The sequence below is a fragment of the Anticarsia gemmatalis genome, chromosome 5, assembly GCF_050436995.1.
Source record: "Anticarsia gemmatalis isolate Benzon Research Colony breed Stoneville strain chromosome 5, ilAntGemm2 primary, whole genome shotgun sequence".
Taxonomy (NCBI): domain Eukaryota; kingdom Metazoa; phylum Arthropoda; class Insecta; order Lepidoptera; family Erebidae; genus Anticarsia; species Anticarsia gemmatalis.
In genome coordinates, this window is record NC_134749.1 from 4,414,710 (window position 1) to 4,442,691 (window position 27,982).

The 27,982-nt window shown below is 34.6% G+C and overlaps 2 protein-coding genes across 2 annotated transcripts; both read right to left on the reverse strand.

The window, feature by feature from the left end:
- Positions 1-738: 738 nt before the first annotated feature.
- On the reverse strand, positions 739-11,189 carry LOC142972859 (sphingomyelin synthase-related protein 1-like). Its single transcript, XM_076114219.1, has 5 exons — positions 10,564-11,189; positions 10,028-10,232; positions 5,336-5,622; positions 2,197-2,389; positions 739-1,395 (listed from the first exon to the last, which is right to left on the reverse strand). Exons 1-5 carry the CDS (start codon positions 11,009-11,011, stop codon positions 969-971), a joined length of 1,560 nt encoding a protein of 519 aa, XP_075970334.1. The 5' UTR covers positions 11,012-11,189; the 3' UTR covers positions 739-968.
- Positions 11,190-15,080: 3,891 nt separating this feature from the next.
- Parp1 (Poly-(ADP-ribose) polymerase) lies at positions 15,081-27,755 on the reverse strand. The gene is made up of 20 exons (XM_076114220.1): positions 27,458-27,755; positions 26,424-26,565; positions 25,398-25,564; positions 24,148-24,341; positions 23,605-23,818; positions 23,316-23,421; positions 22,946-23,132; positions 22,393-22,609; positions 21,535-21,636; positions 20,972-21,080; positions 20,299-20,461; positions 19,567-19,720; positions 19,147-19,311; positions 18,523-18,659; positions 18,046-18,182; positions 16,882-17,045; positions 16,686-16,806; positions 16,428-16,587; positions 16,164-16,337; positions 15,081-15,640 (listed from the first exon to the last, which is right to left on the reverse strand). The coding sequence occupies exons 1-20, from the start codon at positions 27,566-27,568 to the stop codon at positions 15,568-15,570; spliced, it is 2,997 nt and encodes a 998-aa protein (XP_075970335.1). The 5' UTR covers positions 27,569-27,755; the 3' UTR covers positions 15,081-15,567.
- Positions 27,756-27,982: the final 227 nt, after the last annotated feature.

The window sequence follows — 27,982 nt, forward strand, 5'->3', positions numbered from 1 at the left end:
ATATTCTACTATTATTATAGATAAATTTATCGGGTACTTTTTCCCCCGAAAAATATTTTCACGCGGACAGAGGCTATTGGTAAAATAAAACTACAGATGGGTTACGCGATACTTGAAGAGGTTGACTCATTCTAATATTTGCTGCTAAATCTGAGCTAGAACAGAGGTAGCGTAAGTTTCAGGATCACAAGATTCAGGAAAACAAAAGTAAAACAGGCCTTTTACACAAACACCGGTGTTCATTCAAAACCTATGTAATAATCATACTCGCCAACTTTCGACATATCTCTAAGAACGCCATCACTTATGTTGCTATGTTGTATTAGTGCTATCGACCAGTCTAGTGAATACAAGGCTTAAATTTTAACTGGGGACTTCGTTGTGTTGCGGTGATTTCCTAATCAGTCACGACATGCCTCAAATCTGACTCATCGGATATAATAAATTATTCATAACTTTTAAACTCTCGCGTTCCATGTTTAATGTATAATAGAATACGGGAATTAACGCGAACACGCATTTTACCATAAAATGCCTTATTGCCTTTTATATTAATATTAATGCCTTTTAAGGTAAAATGCGTAAGTCCCAATCCTGTTTGGAATAAACACATCCGTCCTCCAAATATATTTTGTTGTTTCAGGTCTGATTACACTGGGTGTCTTTTATGTCAAATAAGGAAATTCCTTGCGGCAAGTTTTATTCCAGCGGATTTGTTTAAAAAAGGAAAAATAAATAAAAGCGAAAATGTTATTTATTCAAGATTAGTACTTTGAGCAAATAAATTTTCTTAATAATTTATACTACATTTAACTTATCATAGTAAAATAAATACGGAATAACATTATATAAAATCTATAATGGAAATGTAAACATTCAGGTATCTAATTGATTTCATTGTATAAGTAAAGCTACAACGAAATAGTTCTATTTATTAACAGCCTCTATGGTGAGAACTTTCAGTTCGTTCATATATTTTTTTTCATAACTGGAGATGGCGGATTGCTAAAGTCCTTGAGGAGAGAGTCTGCGGGGAACTCGGCGATGTTTCTATGTCGCAGCTCAACGTCGGGACGATCGTCTAACAAGCACGCTTGAATATTTTTGTCAAAAGTGACCAATCTTTGGCGCGAAGTTTTGTATTCTTCGACTAAGCTAAGGTTTCGTTTGATGCCATCGACGAGCTTCACCACTGAGTACTCTCCCATAGCAGCTCCTTCTTGCAGTTTCGTGCCCGCTGACTTAGCGATGGCGGACTCCTTCACGTCTGCCACCAGCTGCACGAACCATTGTCTCAGGTTATTCATGATAGTGACGGGTCCCTCGTATTCGTTGGGTACAATCCCATCGACTTCAGATTCGAAGAACGACAGCAAAGGAAACCATATTCTTGTTCTGGAAATAAAAGAAGATAAATATGATTTTTTATCAGGGAGTGTTTAAGATATATTATATTTGGTCAAACACAAGTTATACATAGTCAATCATTGACAACTTAATATACTGCAGGAATAAATAAGTCCAGAGTCTATGATACTATCACGTTATTTACTATCGTAAAGCTTTTGTTCAATAAAATTAAACTGTCACTTGTGTAGAGGTAATTAAGGGATTATAATTCGGCATACTTGTGAGTTTTAATTTAATCTTATTGCTGACAGGCCGACACTAATCTCTTTCAATATGTGGCGACGAAATTAACTGACTTATCTCGTTCAGCACACATAGGTATTTGTTGACATACCAAATACGAATGGTTTTCATTCTGCCTATTAATTCTGTCTATGTATTATGTATAAACTACATCATTCTCAGTGATCTATATGATGACGACAGATTCTTACTTTATATTCTCTGAAGGATGTTAATGGAGCCGTTTAGTATTATTAGTAGGAAACATTTAATTTAAATGGTCAATACAAGAAGTCACTTCTTTGAGTTCTACGATACTTTTTTAGTGTTTGAACACTTACATAAAAATGAGTCACTGGTCCTAAAGGTACAAACGATTTTAATTTTATCACTTTCATTCAGCTAAGAAAATTAGTTAATTGTACATTTATTGAGGGCATGCAAAGTCCCTAACCCGCAGTTGGACAGCGTCGTGGACTCAAGGACTCCCTCGTTTGGGAGGAAACCCTTGCCCAACAGTGAGACAATAAAGGGTTGAAAAAAATGTTAAAACACATGTCTTACCGGGACGAGTCGTTCTGCATGAGCGCCTGGTTGTTAGACAGCGTGTGGTAGTAGAGGAACAGTCGCGAGGTGATGTAGAAGGCGATGAACACGTCGATGGAGTAGTGCTCGTGCGCCGCCAGGATGAAGAACACGCCGAACATGTTCATCACCCACGTCAGGATGTGCAGCAGGTACAGGTTGCGCGACGTGTCTGTAACATACGTTGTATTCACTACTTTATCACAAGTAATGCTCCACTCGCAATTTCTACGAGAAAAAGGTTTCCAAAAAGGGTAAAAATTATCCCAACAGCTAATTCTGGTTTAAACATGTGTACTAAATTTCATCAAAATCCGTTCAGTAGTTCTTGCGTAAAAAAACGTACGTAAATACGTATCTACGTAAATTTATCCAGCACAAAATTTCGCATTTATAACATTAGTTATTAGTGGGACTTATTTTGGTGACTTCTAAAAAAAAATCTGGATAAAAACTATCTGAAATAAAAATATAATATTACAGTTCCTAAAATTAAAATGAATTTAAATAAAAAATATAGGTATTCAACAAAACGTATTTAATTTTATTTTACTGACAAGTAATATGAAATATATACCAATTGTTATATCCAGAACTGTGAGATTAACTTTTTTGTATTTCTACGTAATTTGAATTTAGATTCTCTATAATAGTACCTAAGTGAATAATAATATGCAAGTACCTACCTACTCTACTATTACAGCTATCATATTATTATTATTGCGAAGGTAAATAATTGCCTAGCTATTGTGTTTACGAAAATTAAATATATTAACATATTATCCATTTTTGGTCAAAACAAATTAGGTCTCTATCTATTATTAGAAATACCTACAAAAACAAAATAACATCGGCGCAATAAATGGCAATCTGAAAGATATTTATGTCAATCTATTAACCGTGTTTTTCTGAGATAATTAAATACAAGTGATAGTAAGTGCGTCGCAAAAAAATCACAAAAAGTGGGATAGTTCCGATATCAAAAATTAAAAAAAACAACAGATAAATAAGCAATAATAAAATAAATAAGTATGTGTTCTTAGGAATATTTCTATAGAGCTTTGAAATACGTTAATAATAATATTATAATGTTAACTTCATCAAAGTAATTATTTTGGGCAATTAATATTTGTCAGAAAACTTTTGACATTCGTATGAAAAGTGTGTGAATGGTATTGTCGTACTAAAATGTATTTTCTTACGGATTGCATTTAAACGTTTAACTAATACATAGACGCAAGTCTTGATGTATGAAAAATTAATTTCTTTTGTTCTTATTGTCTTACTTAATTATCGTCCTTAAATGTGTTTTGACTAGAACGTGTGGGTAGATAGTTAGCTACTTTGTTTATTTTCATGGTCATAGTTTTAAAGTATGTAAACTTTACAAATATCCGAATAAAAAAAAAACACGGGGTATTATAATATTGTGATATTTAAAACCAATAATGTTGTTATTGAAAGTTTGTAACAAAAACAAGCGTTATGAGATAAAACTTAACATGTCTAGCGCAGAACTAAATTAATTATTATCGGTGATTATCTAAATTTACTAAATTGTTTACCAAAGGTAGGTAGTACGAATATCAAATTAAGCTGTCTTTATAATTTATTTCGTATGTACGTAACAGGGCTGAGTAAGGTATATCAGGCGTTTAGATCATAGGTCTAGTGAGTTACAGGTACCTCTGGTAAATACTATGTTAGGTCGCTTGAAATTAAACTATTATGGTCACGAATTGACTCGTTTGCTTTTAGGGGCTTAACCATTACAGCTTTCCTGGCTCATCTACTGTAAATAAATATTGATCATATGTACGGTAGCCTGACATCTTATTGTTTATCGAACTTATTGATAAAAATATTTACTTCTATCTTTCAAAAGCAATCATAATCTTCTTATCTCAATTTCAACGGATTAACCTCCTAACCCAAAGTAGGCAACCATTTCAGATTATCAATGTTTAATCTCTATTTTCCATTAAAATTAAAACTAGGATGAAAAGATATTTCCGTGACATAAGTAATACTTACTATTCTTACTTACTTAATATTTTTTACGTATGTAATGCCAACCTTTAGAAACTTAATTATTTAAGTAATACGGAATGTTATAATGATGCTAAATATTACGTAAAATAAAATTGCAAGCAACTGTGTAATATCCTGAAAACGCTTAGTTTTATTGTGAAGCAATAATTATATCTAACTATGCTTTAGAAAATTGCGTTGCAATTAAATGTTTGCCACGAATTCGTACCTGCGTATTTCATTTATATAAACATTGCTGTTTTACTGGCATCGTCATAGCAGACGAAAAGAAAACAAGCTTAATTGCTAAACCTTCAAGGACAATGGCTACGGGAAATATTTAAAATTACTTTTAAGCGTAGGTAGCCTACATTGAGATTCTACGAATTATTGTACTGCGTGCAATGTATCGTGTAATACAACGAATAATTTCTACATGTTTACTTATTGTCAACAGCGTTATCAAAAATATTGAGCGCTGATAAACAACGCGAACGAGTATGCGTCACCTACATATTCATAACTTCCTCAATACGTCATTTGTTAGTGATTAGATATTTGTTATGCAAAGAAAATGGATTAAAGTACTTTGGCTTGCGATATCTTTGTTATTGTTATCAACAGTAGGTCAAATGGAATCGAGTTTAAAACAAGAAATGTAGAAGAATTCTAATACCGTTTTAAACAGTTAATTAGTATTCAGAGCATTTAACCCTGTGTGTTTCACTTCCTTGTGGAATTTGGCGGCCTTGCGGCCCAGAATAGAACTCTTCACAAGAGTGTCGCGTCTGACGACTGAAATATCATCCAGGAAATGGGAAACATCGTACGACCGTACACCGTCCATATGTGTACGTGTAAATCAACGTCTCCAGTTCTTATAGCTACCGTAATAATTAACGCGACATACTTTTCCCTCAACGGACGGATGCATACATCGCATATTAGTTGATGGTCTGTTAATGCAAAATACTTATCGTATTTTCTAATATGCATCGTCTTTTCCTTAGATTTCATTTGGTAGGTGTATCGATAGCTATGTTTTTTTATAAACCCTAAATAAAAGAAGAGTTCCAGCAGTACTCACATTCAGTTATAAAGAAATTAAGCAGCGTAAGTGCGACGGTATGTCCCGAGAACATGTAGTCGCCGCAGGTGCGTACTCCTCGCACGGACATGCCGGCGCCGCTCCAGATGTCGTAGGCCTGCCGCAGGCGCCGGCCCCACACCGTCAGGTCGTCGGCTGGCGGGTACGAGCGCGGCTCACACTTGAGGTGCGAGCCCGGCACCGACAGCGATGTGATCAACATCGTGAAACACCGCAGCAGAAACACAGTGCCCGCCAGCGCGAAGAACCTCCGCAGTATTATAAACCTGCACAATCAAACATCATCCTGTACATTCCTCGGTATCTACTACTTCACGGTAGAATTGTACAAATAGGTTAATACGAACTAAAAATCTTTTATCTGGTTAGATAAAGCTGTGTTCCTATTTAGTCTCACATGTTTCCAGATGGCATTACTAAGCTCTCCAAAGTATTCTCTCTGCAACGTAGAATGTTTTAAAAACCGAAATAAATCCTAGACAATCCTCACGAGTAGCGAATAGATGGAACACCTACACGTAGACATAGTTGCGAGTTCCAGTTGCCAACAATCTGTTATATTTCAAGGGTAATTCCATGAAGTTCAGCATTACTTAGCAGATTAGATTTTTTAATTATATACTTGCATGGATGCGTGAAACACTCCCAACATTCGTGACATGCGAGTTTAGATTATCGCCATGAACAAAATATTTGTATGACAAATTTATGTACCTAGGTGTACTCATCATAGTTATATTCATAGTTAAACAAAGCATTATTATCTAGGTGTTCCAAATGCTTTTTATGCAGTTGAGATTAGCTTAAAATGTTATCAAAGTTTATTGTGAATTCATCATTCAATAAACAGCGTCAGTTTAATGACACATTTCATTCGCGTCCTATGATTCGGAACTTTACATAGCACGGTCACGACCGCATCGCTGCAATCTAACTAACAAAATCGTCATGTAAATAAATACACAATCGCGTTTATTACCATCATGACGTAACCATCTCAAAATCAGTATTCGAGTTAATTCGTAGACTGTTATGTAATCCATGACGATATACAAACAGTTTGCTTAACGAAACTGAATTGTGACGTAATTAGCGTTAGTGCCACTATTATCTGCTTGTCACTTGAGGGAATGAGAGCGTGAACATATTAAGCAAGTGCGCTCATCAGGTCAAGAAAATGCCATCCAACGATAAAGAATGTGGTATGACGTTGCACTGGCAACGTGAACCCTGAACAATGCGTACACATTTTACGATCACATCGAGACTGGAAACTGCGTATCGACCACTGCGTAGTTACCCACCGACCGCAATAACAATCTTGTTTATAAGCCTATGTTATTTACTTGTATGAATTATTGATACCTAAATGATAAAGGCGGAAATTACTCAGAAGGCAACAATGTGAAATCATAATTCACAAGCATAGGAATAGTAGTCTCTGAGCAAAATTAAATGCGTTAGCTTTAGAGCGAATAATTAAAGTCGGAAAGCTAATAAATACCGTAGGTGTTGGTGTTTCAGACATACAAAAACAACAATATGCATTAAACAAAACATCCTTAAATCAGTCGACGCATTTGGGTTAATATAATCATAGTACCTAATTACTTAAACAACAAGTAAAAATACCAGCGCATTTTTCTATAAGAGACTACGCTTCAAGATACGCAAGTTCTACGTAAATGTTTGGTTGACCCTCAAAATATTTTATCGATCATAGAGCTGTCTAAGATACTGCGTATCAGATAGGAGGTTACGGACTACGAATATTCTACGATATTTCTACTCAATTCGAGAGTTTTGTACAAAATCATCGGACTCATCACACGTGAAGAATACTAACAATGGAATTGTCAAAATGTACAAAGATATGATTAATACGCAAAGCGCTTACTGATATTATGCACAATGACGAAAATTTCACAACTTTTATTAGAAGTAGATAATATGATCGCAATCTGCTGTCTCTTACAGAAGTTACAGATCATCCTTTGTATAATCTTTGAGTGGATCAAAGTCTTTAGAGTTGTAAACTTTCCTGAACAAAAGATAAGCTGAAGACTATTCACGTACAGGGTGAATGTTCGTCGTTATGTTTGCTGTGATAATTACACAAAGAGGTCTTTGTGCTAATGTTCAAACATATTTGCATGTGTTTGTGTACTTAGCGACGGCGGTACTTTGTAATTCATGACATGTATTTAAATTACCGATAATATGTGTGACTCAGAAGCGAAAGGATAGCGATTAGTTATAAATATATTCAAACTTGGATATCGGAATTCAGAAGGTGACTTTATGTGTCGAAAGTTGCATTTCTATGTAGGGCAAAGGGTTAAGTAGTTTGAAGAATAGAATCAGAGCAATTTTCGTTTAAAACATGTTTCTGCTTTGATTTCTTGGGCCTCTACCAAAATCTTATCCTTATACAACTTGTAAACAAAAGAAATTAGATTTGTGTGGTTTCTTTTACTCAAGTCTCAACCACAGCATATCAATACATGCGTTTTTTGAACATTATGCTTAACGGCCTATAAAATTTATCGACTCGGTGACGACATAAGTTTATTGCGAAATATAGACTCGTAAACTGAATATACAATGGATAACAACGGCAATGTTGTACAACGAATTTGATGCCATAACATTACTCGCCAAACATTCGTCATCCACATGTCTTTCTGTAAAAAAATACAAAAATGCGTAACTTTCGAACGATTGCAATGTCATTTCTTTAGTGTTAATGTTACAAGGCTAAAGCGGTCAAGCTCAACTCCGGATAAACAAATTGCTGTGACTAGCGTTTTTCTTTTGTATACCCAGACATGAAACATTTGTTGTATTGAATTAGTAGCCGCTGTATTATGCGTTCATCACCCGTCTGCATTGTGAGGGAGACCAGACGGCAACAGACAGACATCCGCAATGTCTGGAAAGCCACCGAGTCTCCATAAAAAATGAAACTAAACGGGTTATTTTAGTTGTTAAAGCAACATGGAGCTCAGTTTAGAACAAGAAAGAACAAGAAATATGATTTGCGATAAATCTAATCTACTTACTTAACATTTAATACGAATAAAAAAATATGCTCATTATCTTTATGACGATGACCAATTTCATAATGATGTGACATCAGGAATGTTACGTTACGTTTAACTCGGAGTAGGATGAACTTGGAACTATGCGTCACACTATATAATAGGAGTTGGCAAATAGGAAAACCCTTCAACGATCATTGATCCATATTATTCATAGCTACCGGACGTGTGGTTTCAAAAAAATCGTATGAGTAATGACATCTATTTAACATAATTGGAGTGTGATAAAGACGCCAGAGCTAAGTGAACTACAGGCACGCGATCAACTTCGTAGAGAACATTTTTCTTTTATTTATTTATTTACATAATAACATGTGATGAAGTAACAAACACACGGAAAAACAATCATATATGTAAATCTACGATAAGTCTGCAATGTTTTTTGTGTTTACAAATGCCAATAACTTCGAAATTCAATGAACTTGCGCAGTTGTTTTCATTCGTTTTGTTGACGTTTTCACACAATCAGTTCATGCATGTCTTTGTCCAGGCGTAAACAAAGAACTGTATGAGGTTTCCATTTCTTTATTTAACTGTACTACTGCACTGAAATTACGTGTAATGTAGTATGTTGACAGTAAATCCTTGAAACTTAAACATTTTATTACAAACAGTTGGACTAGATTCAACTGAATGTCTTAATTTGAATATAATAAGTTTCTCAATATTATACCTCATTATTTATATACTTAGATATAATTTGTTTATAAATACGGTAGGTATGTATGATGTCGAGAACAAAGAAAACTATTGAAATCATAATATGTTTGATTTTGCTTGTGATTTGTATGATCAATATTTCATAATGCATTAAACAAACACTGCTTATCTTCAAGTAGTTTGCTTTGTTCATAGTAACCAGATAGTATTAAACACAAACATTATGACAATAAACAGGGCCTTAGTACTGAGCCCAAGATGAACTTTGTCACCTCACTTCACTCTACTAATGCTTTTTCGTCACCTCTTTGGTAATAATTTAAACAAGTCATGGGTTTATCATTATCATACTAGTTTTAAATGAATATTAATCAACAGTCTAAAATTAAATCATCAGGCCACTTATATTATCCACTGAAACAGTACACTACCGGTTGTATAGTATATTATTATGTTTATATTATGTTAATTTATTACATACCTATTATCACAGAGAGAAATATCTATTAAAGTTAAGAATTCTAGACTGATGTTTGCATTCTAACTATTACACCTTTCATAGGATTTCAGATCTGCAAGGTGTTATTATAGACAAGATTTATAGAGATAAACACTAATGAAGTAAATAATTAGTTTGACTGTGATCTCTCTCAGAATTAATGACTGTAGTATTTAACTCAGAGTTATTAAGAAAACTCATTAGTATTATTAAGAAAACTCAGTTGACAGCAGGTAACAATATTATCATGCGGCTTCTAGGAATAGTCATTAGTTATTGTATTTACTCAGAATTTGAGTAGCATAGTATAGTACCATAGGTATATAACTAATATTGAAATACTTAGAAGACACAGCTTATACAAGCTTATCTGTTATGACTATAATATTTGTAAATGATTAGTGTACATACCTATGTTTATGGAAGAAAAGCACGACAAGCCAGATGGCCATGAGGAAGGAGCCGGTGATCTCGCACATGTCAAAGGCCCAGGGGATGTGTGGCACATTGTCTAAGAACAGGTCTGGCAGTGGAGGGTACTTCTTCATATCGGGCACCTTGTCATGCACTATCACCATCACTACGGCCGTCACCCACGTCACCAGGAACACATAGCCTGAATACAAACATCAACTCATTCATACAACCAGCTCCACTCTATGTGGATCGTAACATTACTCATGTTAGTAACTACTGTTGCTGCATACATTTTTATTTGGATATTATAAATATTGCTTATTTTGTATAGTGCAACTATGATAAGTTAACTATTTGTGTTCTAGTCCTATTTACACTTGTGTAGTGTACACATGTTTTGCAACATTGTTTAGACGCAATAATAAAGCAGCACTTGTTTATCACTCGGGTCACTCATGTACATTCTTTGGATAGAATCCCAAACATAAACATGATGCACAAACACTAAATATTGAACACTTTGTATTTACCTAAAGCTATTGCAGTCTTCCATATTTCAGGCTTCAACCTGGAAGCCTTAACGTCTGGAGTGTAGGTCGACACGCATTCTGTGTTCCTCATGTATAATTCACTTGGTAGTTTGTTGTGAAGATTATAACTCAAATGTGACAAATTAGTCCCAAGGAAATTTATGTTTGTCGAAGGATTACTGAGAGCATCATCACACAGACCGAGCTCAAACATCGCATTGCGATTACTTTTTTGTAATTTTTTCACGAGCAATATGAATCTTTTCCGTTCACCTAATTTTAATTGATCGAAAGGATAATCATAAAAATCTCGATCAACAAAAGAGAGAAGACACTGGCCGTCAATATCGTGAGATTTTATAATATCTATTATGAAACTAGATATTTTTTCTTTATGTAATAAATCTAAAACTTCTTTGTTACTCCAGTTGATAATATCAGACTCCATTTTCACCAGTTACTCTTATTTTAACGAAAATAATTGTTCATTAAATATTTCTTGAATAATTTGTAGGAGTGTAAATGTATATAAACAAGGTAACACTGAATAGACGATCACAAAACTGTATTTATTTTCTAAATTTATTAATCCATTGCGGAATGAAGTGACAAGTGACGTGACATTGAAAATCTGTCATTTCAGTAGCTGTCAATATTGTCAGGAATGTCAGTGAATTTTTCACATGGAAGTAGTAATAACTGGAAGAATCACTAAGAAAAATATATCAAATAAATTCATACTTTACTGCTTGTATATAGAGTTTACTTTTGATAGTTCTGATGTCTGTTCGAAAAACGGTATCAGTGAGACTTACTTTTAAGACCTTTTGTCCCTCTCTAACAGTTGCCACTATACAATGTTTGTAACTTATGGTGGTAATTTTAAGATTAATACCGAATTTAAATTTATTCGGTTGATGCTTCATTAAACAAAACTTTGGTATAAAAATAATCAAAAGTAGTTTTATACATTATTTATTACTCTTGATGCACACTAAGGATAGTTTGTATCTTGAATATATTTGTCCCCATTTTAAACAGCAAGGAAATTGATATTCATATTTCTAGCAACACAGAAAAATCAAGCAGATTAAGCTCCTTACCTATGGCGTCTATATTTGACATCTCAGTGCAATAAATAGTTCCAAATTTTTTGCCTTAATCACTTATTGTTGGTATGTGGTGTGTCTATGGTTGCGGAAAATTTTACACATCTAAGAGAACTTTGATTTGTATTGTACATTGTAGTGTCTCTCTCATTTAAGATTTTTGTGGACATCATACATATTTTGTTCTCATTTCAAAGAATTAAACAGCTTTACCAAATAATTACTTTTGTTTTATGGATACAGTAAAAAGTGATCCTATGGGCCGTAAAAGTTTACATGTATGCCCCATACATCAGCTCTTGATTCAGTTTTTTGATTCATTTCATTGCTCAGGTAGATCTATACTAATCTATCTATACTAATATTATAAAGCTGAAGAGTTTGTTTGTTTGATTGTTTGAACGCGCTAATCTCGGGAACTACTGGTCCGATTTGAAAAAAATCTTTCAGTGTTAGATAGCTCATTTATCGAGGAAGGCTATAGGCCATATATCATCACGCTACAACGAATAGGAGCAGAGTACCAGTGAAAAATGTTACAAAAACGGGGAAAATTATGATTCTCTTATGTGACGCAAGCGAAGATGCGCGGGTCAGCTAGTAATGTAATAAATAAAGGTATTGAGTTTTATGCTGGGCGGAGTAGTTGATACGTAGCAAGACCAGGTTAGCCTGCGTGATGTGTAAAAATGACAAATATTATTTACACTACTGATCGGAAGTAAAAATTAACTCGAAGGAACGATTGACTAGGAATCTGAAAATATAAAAGTTATTTTACAGTTATTAAAAAGGTTATTACTATAATTACACAGAAATGTTTATTAAACAACATACGGAAAGCAAATGGCTTTAAACATTGTGGGAAATCGAGCCACGTTACGACAAAGATTGCATAGCATGCCATGTTGTTCAGCAATGTAAAATTTTAAATCTATACTAATATTATAAAGCTGAAGAGTTTGTTTGTTTGTTTGATTGTTTGTTTGTTTGTTTGAACGCGCTAATCTCAGGAACTACTGGTCCGATTTGAAATAATCTTTCAGTGTTAGATAGTCCATTTATCGAGGAAGGCTATAGGCTATATTTCATCACGCTACGAACAATTGGAGCGGAGTAGCAACGAAAAATGTCACAAAAACGGGGAAAATTTTGACCCATTCTCTCTTATGTGACGCAAGCGAAGTTGCGCGTGTCAGCTAGTAATACAATATTTACAGTCCTATGAGTTTCATTTGGTTTAACTACTAACATTTTTCTTAAGGTTCTACAGTTGTCTACTATGCTGGCAAAATTCGGGGGAACACATACTATAGAGAATACTACCGAATTTGCACCTAATTATTTATAATAATAATAATATATAATATAATGATAACATTACACACATTTCTTGTAACTCGTTTTCACACATATAGATTCCATTCTATCTTTAAAAGCGATCCAAAAAGTAAATACGATCGATGGCTTGTAAGGTAATGACAAAATTTTGTCAGTGTGCATAATTATTTAGTAGTCTCAAGATTATCCACGATATAGCCCTTATAGACAAATGGCCTTAAAAGTGAGTCTCGCCCAGATCCTGAATTCGGTCTTAGTGATCCTTCCAGTTAGTATTATTACTTCCATGGTTTTGACTTAGGTTTAGGGATAAACGTTTTTGAGAGTTGGTAACACTGTATGTAATTTAAATACAATAAATACGTGAGGCGCGGCAGCCCTATCGATATCTCTTATTGACGTGCGGCGCGAAGGTAGGATTATGACTCAAGAAATCGGACGAGTCGAAATTCTGTCTATTAATTCTGTGGACAAAATGGGTGAAACTAATGAAGAAATTCGATACCTATTAAAATTTTACTTTAAAAAAGGTAAAAATGCAAGGCAAGCCGCGAAAAAAATTTGCGATGTTTATGGACCTAGTGCAGTGTCTGTGAGAGTAGCACAAATTTGGTTTAAGCGTTTTCGATCCGGTAATTTTGATGTCAAAGATGCACCTCGCTCTGGTCGCCCTAATACGGATAAAATGGATGCCATTTTGGAAAAAGTGAAGCAAGACCGACATATCAGTAGTTACGACGTAGCTCAAGAACTGGGAATTGACCACAAAACAGTTTTGGCGCATTTAAAAAAAGCTGGGTACACAAAAATGCTCAATATGTGGGTACCTCTCGATCTCACTAAGAAACCTGATGAACCGTGTACTACGACGCAATGAAATCGAATCATTTTTGAAGAAGCTGAAGACTGGTGATGAACAATGGATCACGTACGACAAGAACGTGCGCAAAAGGTCGTGGTCAAAGGCCGGTCAGGCTTCATATACTGTGGCGAAACTCGGGTTAACTCGCAATAAGTTGATGTTGTGTGTGTGGTGGGATTGGAAGCATTATTCAGTTTGAGCTATTTCCACCAGGCAGGACTATCGATTCTGAACTCTACTGCGAACAACTGATGAGATTAAAGCAAGAAGTTGAAAGAAAGCGGCCGGAATTGACCAACAGAAGAGTGTTTCATCATGATAACGCAAGACCTCACACATCTATAGCTACTCAGCAAAAATTAAGAGTTTGGCTGGGAGATGTTAATGCATCCGCCGTATAGTCCTGACCTTGCACCTTCAGATTTCCACTTGTTTCGGTCTCTTCAGACTTCTTTAGGCAGCGTTAGGTTAACATCACGAGAGGACTGCCAAATCCACTTGTCGCGGTATTTTGATGAGAAGTCCTAAATTTTTTATAGTAATGGGATCATGTCCCTACCTACAAGATGGCAAAAGGTTATCGAACAAAATGGTACATAGGTACATACATTACATACTTTAATTAAATGTAAATAAACCATATTAAAAATGTTTTGACATTTCTTAAAAAATGCGACGAAACTTTTTCCCCGACCTATTATAATAGCCAATAATATTTTTAATCGAGAATTTGAATAGTAGGTAGCCACTAGCCAGTAACTGTATAGTCACTGCCTTATTTCTTTAGAAGCATTCAAGTTTCAGTTAATGATCCAAATAGCTTTCTTTGCCATTCTTTTAATATTTCAGATGTAAGTGGCCATTTTGTGGTAAGTAGAATTAAAATGAAAATGTGGAATACGCAACTGAAAATTTTAATTTATAGATTGTTTTCGCCTGTCAAGAGTTCTTCATACTTCTGAGTTAATGAAAAGTTGATTTCAAATGCTAAAAGCTTCACCTGAATTACCTCGGTAAACATAAAGGGATAGCTTCAAATGGCGGCTAACACTATTTTGATACTAAATTGACTTCTAGTCCTAAGCAAATTCCTTATGTGTAGGTACACTCAGTTCGGGAAGCAGAATTGTACCTATACCTTAACTTGTCGCACATCTTATAATGTCATCATAAAATATTATCGTGAAACATAAAAAAATCACATGTTATTAAAAAACTATTTATTGAATTGTAAATGTTATACATTGTTAAGTAATTAATCATAATAACGAAACGGTGCTTTCAACCAATTAAACAACAATCAATTCGGGCATAAACATTATAGTATTTTCATAAGCAGCTGTAGTCTCACAATAATTATACTTGTGGAGATTCTTAATAACTGTTATAGCTTTTTTTTAGGCATATTCTTAGGAACTAGGTAACATTCAATCACAGATTCCAATTTCTTTTAACGATTAAAATGGAATGAAGCATTGAAATTGTGGTAACAATTCGAAAATTAACTTCAATCATATGTGCGTGTACCACACAACATAATATTTTTTAACATACGCCTTAATATACGCAATCATATTTTGAAACAATACAAATAAGTAATTCACACATTCATAAAAAAATAAAAATCATATCAAATTATTGATGAGGCCCAGCAGTGAGACAAAAGGGCATTAAACCATTTTAATAATGAATTTAATACGAATGATTAAACTTCATCTGCACCAAGTACTTCACATTAACTTGAGCCACGTCGTATACGATGAATCTGTACGTCATGCTAAGGAAGAATATTATTGGGAAGACAAACAAATATCAAAAACCACTTACCACTTTGGAGATTATGAGATGCTACATCAAAGTCTTTAAGTTGAGCTTTTTTGTATTAGACAGATCAGACTAAATTTCCGATTTTTACATATTTACTCAAAGTTTTGTTGTGCATACGGCAAATCATTGCAAAAGGTTTAAACAGAAGAAGGTTTTAAGAAAGTTCAAGAACGCAGACATACCTCCACAGTGGTCAAATTCTAAAATGAAACGTACACGTGCAAAACCTCGTAATTTTAACAAGTTCGAGGAGAAACATTTTTACTAGATCTGCCCTTCACAGAGAACAGGCTCTATTTGTGTACTGCACATGATTTTTAATCTTATCTGTGCTATATAAGAAATATTTTGGCAATGATTTAATAGAAAAGCAAATCCTGTAAGCCCTTGAGTGGAAGTTTCCAGTATAATTCTAACCTCCAGGGGCGGTTGGGTTAGAAACCAATGTTAGTAAAGGATACTCGTTATACAGCAGTGATGCTTGTACGTTGGTCTGAACGGGTGTACCGAGCGGCACGATGAGACCGTCCTCTAGGGTCAGGTTTTGTGCCGGATCCGGCTGTGTGGAGCCCAAGCCCCATGCTGAGTGCATGTTCGGTGGTAACTTCACATCCTCTGCTCGAAGACACTCTTTCCTGTATGCAAAAAGGAAAAACAGAATTTGTAATGTTCTTTGGTCCCTTCATAGGCTGTAACATGATAGTATATAAGAAGATATGACTTACATATTGCCGAGAGCGACATCGCACAACAACAAGAGACCGACAGAATTGTTCTTGTTAGTGCAACAGTAGTTCGCAGACTTAGACACCATGTCAGCGAAGTATATACCTTTACCGAACATGTAACCTGTCACCGGCGCCTCTGGCGGCGCAATACGGAGACCTAGAAACGAACGAAAACAATAAGATTTAGACTAACAAATATAACCACTTGCGAATGAGAAAATAGATTCACTTGCAACTCGTATAGTTATCACTGACCCTGAGAGATGATTCCAGCGAAGTTAGTAGTACGCGATCCGTGCCAGAGTAAACGTCTGTTGTGAAGCTTTCTGAATGGCTTGAAGCGTTTTTCTTCACCCTCGCGAACAACTTTGAATACCTACAAATTGTTGTTTTAAATAGAAGGATATACAATATATCATAAAGTTCGATGATCAGGAAAATGGTGTTGTACCTGCTGTAAGTCTAGAGTGTAGTATTGATGTGTGGATGCGTGCGTGTTGCGCACGTACTTCTTAATCATCTCGAACTCCGGACTCTCTGTCGGTAATGGAGCGATGTCCGCCTTCAGCTTCAAGTAGTGGGATGTTATCGGACTAGTTTCTTCTGTCGCAGACTCTGTAAATACCAATTGAAATGAAATCAAGACTAAGTATTAATTATAATTATTCAGGTTTATGTTATAACTATAACAGAAGATCGGTATTTTTAAAGACCAGAAAAAAACTTATTATTGAGTGGGTGCACTTTAATCATTTAAATGCTCATTATTTCATAATATTACTTAACAAAGAATGCACTAAATATGGAAGTGTGTGGGAAAAAAAACGGAAGCCAGCAACATAAACACATTGACTGCAATTAAAAATTAAAAACTTTCCGGACATCAGTGTCATCAAAACAAGGAAAAAAGAAGAAGAAAGAAATACCTTTCTTTACATATCCCAATCTGTACTGATACTTGAAGAATATAGTTTCTAGAGACATTTTCACCGTGATTCAACTCTGACGCAGTTCGAATCAATACTATTTATAATGAACAAAGTTCTGTTTAAATCAACAGTCATATCAATATCTAACCAAACAATATGATTAGGGACTGTTGTCTTTTATGTGTTGTTATTAACAATATTATTATACTTTAGAACTACTGATAGTTTGGTCCCAAATAATGATACTAAGCAGAATATGTACTATGTATATTATTAGTCTTATTGAAATAATTGTTATGAATAATTAATAATTATTTATAATTGTTGGATAACCTATGTAGTAGATAAAATGACACACACAAGTGAATGTTAAAGTCTGTCAGTATTCCATTTGATAAGAAGGTTGTAAGTAAATTATGATCTCTGTGCTCTTGAATGGTATTCAAGAGCACAGAGATCATAATTTACTTTCAATAAAGTTTCGTAAAAGCTGCGGATATTTAGTAAATAAGTTATTTAAAAAGATTATATTCATGTTCTTTGATCTCTGCCTAATAGACATAGGCGTCTATGGAATAAAGCGTGATATTATGCATGCATGTATGTACGTATGTATGCTTGTATGTATACATGAATCTATGTATGTATTAATGTATGTAATTTATCAAAAGCTAATATTGTCATACCGGTCTTCATCAAGCTGTAGGCTATCTCAATTTCGAGCAGATTGTCCAACATGGCGGTCTTGGTCTGAATGATCTCCAAGTTGTCCAGCAACGGAGCGTTCTTCACGCCGAAGTCGTGAGGAATCAGTGTGAAAAATCTGTAAACATGCATTCAATATTAAGTTACTTTTATCTATTTTTTACCGCAGTATCAAGAGTTAGAAAAAAAAATTTTGCATTGTGAATAATGAGAAAATCCTATTTTTTGAAGTTGGTAAAATGTGAAATTGCTTTGACTCTAATTAGTGGAAGCTATCTAATGTAATATTGTTATTCAAAACTGTAAATAGCTCCTTTTGGACATCTTTTTAAGACATTCCCATTGACATTCATAGTCTACTTAAGTTTTTTTTATACTATTTTCATTTATTTTCTCTATGCTTCACAAAACGATCAGTAGTACACCACAATAGTAACGCCAATAAATAAGTCTGTAACCTGTTAGTAGCATCAATGATCTTGTTTTGACTTCCAGAGCCCTTTTCAATGAGGGTAAGAAGTTCAGACAGTACTTTGTATCCAGACTTGATTTGTTTCTTTGATAGTTTACCCAGGGGCATCTTCTCGGTATCCAACTGCAAACACAAACATACAATTATAAATGTAACCCATTAATGTCCCATTGCTGGGCAAGGGTCTCCTCCCGTAATGAGGGAGGGGTTAGGCCTTCAGTCCACCACGCTGGCCAATTGCGGGTTTGGAACTGGAAGTCTATACTCGTGCATTTACGCAACTATGTAGACTTATATCTAATATTGAGTTTCTTTACAAGTGTTAAAAAGAATTTGAATAGACACTCTCTTAAGAAACAAGATCACTTATAAGAACAGTTCAATCAATACATATTTTAACGGGTAAAGATAGGGGACGAAAGCCCAACTTTATTTCTTTTAACTTATACGGGAGCAAAGATCCACGGGTCTATTAGTATTTGATAAGTAAACAAAATACCATTCTTCTGTTACTGGTGAAGACGTGTCTTCGACGTGAGTATGATTAAAAAGTTATGACTATGCTTGAAATCCAGTCGTCGAGTATTTTAGAAAAAAAAATGATATTCACCTCGAATTCCAGTAGTGTTTGTTTCATAACGTCGACGTCAAATATTTTAATGATAAGTTTTTGAACAGGCTCCGGCAGATCACATTTCTTGTCGATCGTGAGTTTAGCTGTTGTCTCGGAGTCACCGCCGTAGTCCATGTCTAGCGGATAGTACTTGCCAGGCACCTGCGAAGAAATTTCTAGTTTTAAGTCCACTTCCACAGCTTATGAATAAGTGTCATGTAATATAACTGGTGGTATTCTTGCAAAGAAAAAAGAAAGTGGATATAGTGGCCGAAAATGAACACCTAGTGAAAACGCCTATTCGAATGTGCTACTTCTAAAACGGCTTATGTTATATCTTAATGCGATCATTTTTATTCTATCCAAGATTGGTAAATAACCAATAGTATTCTTTAAATCTAGTGTTATTATGCTTACCTTAACAAAATTCTTCCTGCAGTGCCAGGGATTGTCTGTTCTCTCCATGTACAGTTTTTCAAACTGGTGTATCGCTTGATACAAGGAGCAAGACTCCACCTTGGTGCCGCCAATGGTCGTGCCAATACGACCCCAAGATCGGAACAACCAATACCTGAGACGAGAAAATGACGTCACATTTTAATATTCTACAAGTATACAATTTGTGTAAGGTCAATTTGGGTAACTTTGAATCATTTGGGTAACATTGAACGTGGGAATTTGAATTAGTTTCGATTATTTTTTCATATGAAACCAACACAATAGATAAAAGTTTGCTAAACTAAAATAAACCTTTATCAATTGTGTTGGTATGGGTTGGTTAGGTTGACTGTAGTGTTCTTCAAGTTATCTATTTTTAATTAGATATTACTCTTTGTACTAAGTCGCTGGAACAGTCTGCTAATTTTAAAATGTATGAAATCAGCGTTGTCGTCGTACACAGCGTGGTATATACCTACGCCAATAGAGACACATGAATACAATCATATTTCCTCTGTGCTCGATTTATACTTCAACATCTATACTAATATTGTAAAGCTGAAGAGTTTGTTTATTTGTTTGAACGCGCTAATTTCAGGAACTACTGGTTCAATATTAGCGCGTGCCACCAAACAAACAAGCTTTACAATTTTATAATATTAGTATACATTTTGTAACTAGCTTAAAACTACGTAAGTACACAATACTCACTTGTTCTTATTATTGCTCTGGAGCACCTGCATCTTGTAGAAGGAGTTCTTCTGCGCCACGACGTCGGTCTGCGACAGCACCACGGTGTAGTACGTGTTGTCGTCGTCCTTGTACACGTGCGCCTCGTCCTCCAACTTGGACGCGGGGTCCACCGCCGACCCGCCTGACATACCATCGACAATAGTAATCACTCACACGTAATTTTTTTTTTCTTTTTTTTATTTAGCCTGTTTCTATGTCCCACTGCTGAGCAAAGGCCTCTCCTCTGAGTTTCCAGTCCCCTCGGTCGATTAAAAATGTTAAAATTACCAATGTAAAAAAAAATCTTGTAAAAAAGTTGAACAAATTAAGAAGAAATAGATTATATTCAGCGAGAGAATGGTTTATAAAATAAAGTGCATTTTCGATGGTTAAATGACCTTATGTTCCGAATAACTAAACCAGGTATTTGTTTTTTTGTTTGCTTTGAAAGATCTGTTTTACATTTAATAGGGTTTTTTTTTATCTGGATGAAGACGCTTATATAGAGCCAGTATAATAAAAACATGTAGTATACATTATTTTGTGTGGCTTATTTAGTTGCAATAAAATTTATCTTTTTATATATTGCTTTAAACATTTTTTTATTCCATGCATTTATTAACTGTCAAGCATGTAGAAAATGAGTAAGTACCTTTAATTTTCAATTTAACAGAAGATGACTTATCAGATTTGACATACATGCTGCCAGACTTAGGAATAGACTTCCCGTCTTTAACATCTTGAGGAACTCTTGTGGCTGGCTGTATAAATAAACAATAAAAAATAAAACAATTAATTGAAAAAAAAACAACAGAATTTTAAGTATCTCGACTGATAGAGAAACACTAAAAAATTGTCTTATTTGTGTTTATTATGTCGGATCTACACCAAACGATCTTGAGTTGGTAATCCAGAGGCCTTATTTTTACCAACGAAAACGAATATTCGTTGAAATTTAGTTTCTTTCTTATTACAATTCTGTACGTTATAAACTGCCTACTGCGAGTCAAATAGAATAGGAAAAGGTCATAAACAAATTCCTACAATGTTTGCCGAACTTTTCTATCCACGAACCATAGTAGGTCGTCTGGGTCTTGAATAGTTTACGCTTTATCTTCGTACTTATAACCTTGCACCACACGTGTCTAATAACTGCTTCTGAACGCGCTGATGCTCTGCTTAGATCGTTAGGTATAGATCTTGCCTACTACTTACATCTGATCCCCATTCAGCAATGTTATTCTCTTTAATTAACTGCAGTGATTCAGTTATTGTGCCATCTTTCTTTATCAAATCTATGAACGATTCCTCCACAACCTGTAAACAAATAGACCACTGTTAGCTATGCGCTTTCTACCACAAGATAACAAAGAAATATGTTATTACAGCTAACATTAGCACTCAGTAAAGCCTGTACATGTACATGAAAACTAGTTTTTGTTTTAGTCAAAAATACCAAATAGTTTTGATTTTACAAGCATTCAAAGTTTCAAAAAATATCGAGTCCCGCTAACAGCGTGACGTCATAGTACACCATGCCGCGCGGGCCACGTCCCGCTTAATATCAAGTCTATAGCCGTAGATGTAATAGCTTATGCAGTATTTTGTTGTGTTTTCGTCTGCTTATTACATTTAAAGTGTAATAATAGTAAATATTATTAAAAAGGACTATGTGAGCCAGACTTAGAGTAATGTACAATGACGTCACACCGACTCGCGCGGTTACAACTTGTTTTACTTATAAATCTGAAACTAATTGACGTATCAAAGTAATTCTTTCACTAGTATTTTTTATTGTTAACAGAGAATATGGAGAGCTAATAATCCAAATTTGTTAACATTCTCCATTATCGTGACTAATATTATACGTAAATTAGAATGCATACTCGCGTCAATTCGTTTGTTTTCCTTAGTTTCGTTGCTTTAGATTGATAATAGTAGTGTCCGTAAAGGTATAAAGATTCTTGACTCATATAAGTGTTAGCCTGTGGTGTGTTAGTCTTGCAGACTGCTGACATTACTAACTAAATGAGTGCCAACATGCAATTGCATTTTCGTTGCAATGTTCCTCACCTCAATATCCATTCCTTGGATTTCTTCCATCTTTGGGCTCATTTTCTGAATCTCTTTCTTAGTAGACACTACAGCGACAGTTGTATCTGTTAGTTTGCTTACGCATAGACCACCGAGCTTCAGAATACGTTTCTTAGTCTCCTCCTTATCCTTCAGCTTTCCGTATAAGAAGAACTGCAGATTCTTTAGGGGAGGAATTGGTAATTCTTTCTTGACGCTGGAATGTTAATCGTTAGTGTTTGAAAATTATTCACAGAAGTTATTGGTACTAGTAGTGCGAAATTGTAACGTGCACGTTGATGTATACGCAATGACAGCGTGCACTTCTTGTGGCAAACATTATCAACATATTCAAAGTCAAAAATGCTTTATTTCATTAACTTTAACAAGTATTTGAAATCGTCATAATATTTTTTAATCTACCACCGTTTCGGAAAAGCTGTTGCTCGTGAGAAGAAACGGCAAGAAACTCACGGCTTGCATGTTGTTTCTACTTTCAGATACGTTTTTAGCCATTTTATTCATTGTTTAATAACTTAATCCTATCTGTTACCTAGTACTTGGTTCATCTTTGACCACGATCATCACGGGTCGCGGCGCCGCTTCGAACAACCTTACATCAGTCTTCGGTTTAAATTTCTTAAATATACTTCCATCTTTGTAGGAGCTGGGAATCTTCATGGGTACCCTACTAGGTGTCTGAGTGACGGCCGAACATTTAGTCCATTCGCTTAGATTACCTGTACGAATATGAGAATATTTTTATTCAGATTATAATGCTTGACGTTTCGGCGCGGGTGAAACTGGCCGTGGTCACAAGCTAAACGGCTGAAGTCTGATAATTTAATCAAATTAGGTTAGTTTTCACATAATTTTAAAGGCTCAAATTAGTCATCTAATCTATGTATGTTGATAATACTCACCAGTACATTTGTAACCGGTAGTATCAAGTACCAATTGTCCATTTTTGCACTCAGTACATGGCTCGAGGGCACCAAAAGCCATCATATCAGCCACACGGTCCAGGCACTGAAATATTGTTATAAATTAATAAAAAAACACAATAAAATTACACATTAAGAACTATCTCAAACAAAAAAGTATACTTAAACTACTTTTCGAAATTGTATGTAATCAATTGAAATTGTTATTAATAAAAATTACAGTAAGAAAATACGGAAATTTTATGTTTATAGCATAATTAGAACTTACTTCATCTTTCCCAGGGACTACTTGTTGAGAGTTGTGCTCAAGTAGTTCTTCCAAATCAGTCTTTTTGAGTTCACTTAACGCTTGTCTATGTTTATGGAAGAGTTTATTTTGTTTCTCTATTTTCTTTTCCTTTTCTTTCTCTTCCTTCAATTCAGCTGCATCTTTCGGTTCATCCTTCAATTTTTTCACTGGTATATCATCCACCTTAAATGGTCTAAAATCAAAGAATTAAATTAGTGTTTACAAAAACAAATGGTTGTACATAAATATTTATATTTATTGTTATTAACTGTATCTTTGATCTACCAGGGTAAGCATTTGCTGAACAAGAGACCGCGGGTTCAATTCCCGGGACGGGAAAGTGTTATTACAATGTGTTCAATGGCAACCTGGAGTTTAACAACGTTCCTGGTATATGAGGCCTACAAAAATTTATCGAAATACATCTTCCCTTCGCATTCTGGTATAAACAATATCGTACGATATTATTAATAAAAAATAAGGTACTTTTACTATTTTTATTTAAGAGTACTTGTCACTCACTTGATCTCTTTTTTCACCATGGCTTGGTCTTCTTTCGAGAGATTTTTGAAGCCCGGCAGACTTTCACCACCAGCAAAGAATAAGAGTTCACTCCGAGCTTCAGCAAAACACTTAACATGGTGCCACAATGGCTGCCCTCCATACTTAGCACCTACGTCTGTGTCATACACAGTCTTCGAAACACGCACTTCATCCTATAATAAAATATATATGGTTGTAAGAAAAATCTAAGGGACACAACAGTATGCAATACTTTAAATAAATTAAAATATTTTAAAGAAGAAACTGTAGAAAGGAAGGATTTACACTGAGCCTTCTAATCCTAAAAAAGAATACATAAAATTAAACTAGATGCTAGATATTAAACTATTAGATATTAATCTTTATCAACAGAAGAAATTAATAAACAAAAATAAATTTAAAAAAATGGCATAACTGCTATAAGTTTTAGGCTAAACTAACCTACACCTAGGTGTTGTACATATTAATAACTAGCTGACCCGCGCAACTTCGCTTGCGTCACCTAAGAGAAAGGGTCAAAATTTTCCCCGTTTTTGTAACATTTTTCGTTGCTCTTCAGCTTTATTATATTAGTATAGATGAGGAAAAACCAGGAAAAATAGGTGATGGAGGTCACAAGATAACAATTTCTTATCTCTGACATTTCCTTCTTCAACATTGTGTGGGAAAAACAATAGAAATTCCCAATTGTAACTGCTATGTGAAATAATAATAATAAATAATATATACAGATAACAGAATACACTTCACATGATTAGAAGTCTAAGTGGTAAGGTTAAAACAAACATACATAATAATTCTCTGTGGTGCAGTGTATCAGACAGCTGATCATTAGGTTTGACTCCCTGGTTCGGCAAAGTAATATTAATCTTTTCCAATTAATATTAGAATATTATTCATTAGTCGCCTGGACTTTTCTTACATGCCCAGTAAATAGCAAAAGGCTCATGCACTATTACATGGTATTAACATTGTTTATGGTGAAAAGTGGTAATATGTATGTGGAATAATCATATTCAGTAACTTATGGAAAACATGTGTTTAGTAACTTTTGCAATTCCCTTGTCAGTCAACTTTTGGAAGACCCTTGTACAGCAACTTTAGTAATTTGCTGTGTAAAAGCTATTTTGCTGTCAAGTCGCGATTAAGCCTTATGGTTCCTTATTGTGCACAGGTATTCCGTAAATTTGATTCTATTAGTTTTTGTACTGTTAAATATTAATATTTACCTTACAAATCTTAATTTCACAATGTTTGCAAGTAGCCCTGCTACTCTTAGAGTATTCAATGTTGAAATCTTTGACAGCAGATACATCAGATTCCTCAGCTTTCCTCTTCTTGGAACTGCCTTTCCCCTTTCCCTTAGTCTCAGGCATCACAATCCCAGTTGAACTTTCTGCATCAAAAGAAATACTTATTTGTACCTAAATAAATTTTAATAAATTTAACCCATTAACGTCCCATTGCAAGGCAAAGGGTCTCCTCCCGTAATGAGGAGTTAGGCCTTGACTCCACCATGCTGGCCAAGTGTAGGTTGGGGACTTTGCATACCTTCAAGAACTGTTCTAAAGAACTTTTAGGCATGCAAGGTTGCATCACAATGTTTTCCTTCACTGTTGGAGCAAGTGATAATTAATACTAAGACACACATAACTTCGAAAAGTCATTGGTGTGTTGCTACAGGTTTGAAACTGCAACCACTTGTGTGGGAGGTACCAACTTGTACCACTTGGCTTTCACCTTACAATGCATTATTTACAATCTATTTATGTAGTGTTTGTATTAGTTGTATGTTCATAAAAAAATCTGATAAAGTCTGCTATTATTTTTTAAGTATACCCTTATAGAAAAATAATACCAAATCACCACTTTTAAATGGTTACATAGCATAGTAAAATGATCTGGTTATACTTGATGCTATGAGTCACTTGGGTGTGTATAATGAAGGCTACAATACAGCAATATTCCTAATGTGAATCTCATTGTGTTCAACAACAACAAATTGTGATAATGTATGCATTTGCACTCAATTTAGTTGAATATAGTAACAGGAAAATTGTTTTTACTTTGTCTGAATACAGATTTTTTTCCCCATAATCCCCTTTAAACATTAATAAAAGTATACTTAAGAAATAGCTGAATTGATAGAGCTGTTCTAGACGTTTGTGACAAGCTTTATATTTGGTAATAAATTTTATACATATGTCTTTCAAATACTGTGAAAAGTAAAATATAACTGAAGTTAAATACTGTACCCATAGTGCTTTTGATTCTCTTCTGATCTTCAGTTTTCAGCTTATTGAAATTACCAATATCTGTTACAGTAGTTGGGTGCTTCTTTTTGAAGAAACATTCTTCATGATGCCAGTTTGGTTGCTTGCCATCAAAAAATGCAGACTGTAGAGCAAAACATTTTATTCGTTAGAATCATTTAAAAAAAAATCTGGTATTGAGTATGCCAAGTTCACTTAGACAAAACTTTTTAACTTATCTTTATTAATATTTTTTTTAACAGCCAATGACAGAAACCAGTGGAAGTGTTTGATGGAGACCTTTGCCAAACAAAGGGACAGGTCTTGCTCATAATAAAATTTACTGTACATAATGTCTAAGTAACAACAGAGCCGATCAGTAAATGAATGTATGATTATTAGTAGTTAATAATACCTTATATATTAGGATTTTTGGGAGAATACCCCAGTTTATACAAGCATTTTAATTTTATGTACAATAGACATGTCATTTATATATGTGTTTCATAATAACACAACAATAAGGTTTGTTATCAAAACCTAAGTAGGTACTAGGTAAGCTAAGTACTGTCTGAGTTAAAAACAAGTCACAACATGTCAACTCATTCTAGTCACTCATGATAATATTTGTATGTATCTGGGTTTATTGTGGCAACAGTACAGATAATCATGTTCTTTCTTTTATAAACATAAATATCCCTGAAAATTAAACTAATGGTTATGGGCAGGAGGAGGAAGGTTAGCCAAAATTGTATCAGGGATAGATATCATAACATATTTGGATAAAAACAACTTAGAATAAATCTGATGTGATATTTAAATCATACAAATTGTGGTACATAATAATATATTCTCTATAGAAACATACTACTGCGACATAGTCGATGAAAATCCGTTTGACATGATCGACTTTGGATACAAATTATGTAGGTATAATTTTGAGGAACATCATATTGTTATGCAGTAAGTATATAAATAAATTTTATTTTTTCCGGCTCAATCCGGAAACGATAACAAAAAGTCTATTTCCAACTAACCTGCACCATTATGGCAAGGCGAAGAGTTCCCTGTTCAATTTTCTGTTTACAGCCTTTGCAAGAGGCCCTTCCGGTCTTTGCATATTCCGCTTGAAAAGGTAAGTCCGTCATTTTTATATTCGATGCAGTAAAGCGTCTAACTTATCGATAGTTGGAACCACTTTACTTCCCCTGTGGATCCTTTAAAAGCTTTTTTGAAGTTCAATGTCAATACGTTAATAATACAAACTGCAGACCGCCCACTGAAGCAAAACCGGCGCCAACCAATCGGCTAATTCTTTGACAGCGAGTGACACTTCACTGTTGACATTCCGCTTAGTGATGGGCGTACACGATAATTAAGGTTAAGAACTATCGAGTAAAGTCAATAGATTGGTACGAGAGAACATACGATATTAAACCAGCATCTATATAATATATTTTCTTCATATTCAAAATATACTTTTCATGAATTTTGTTAATGTATTTGAAATTTTCATATAATTTCGACGAGGACTCCTCAAAAGTCTTCAGCCAATTCATATT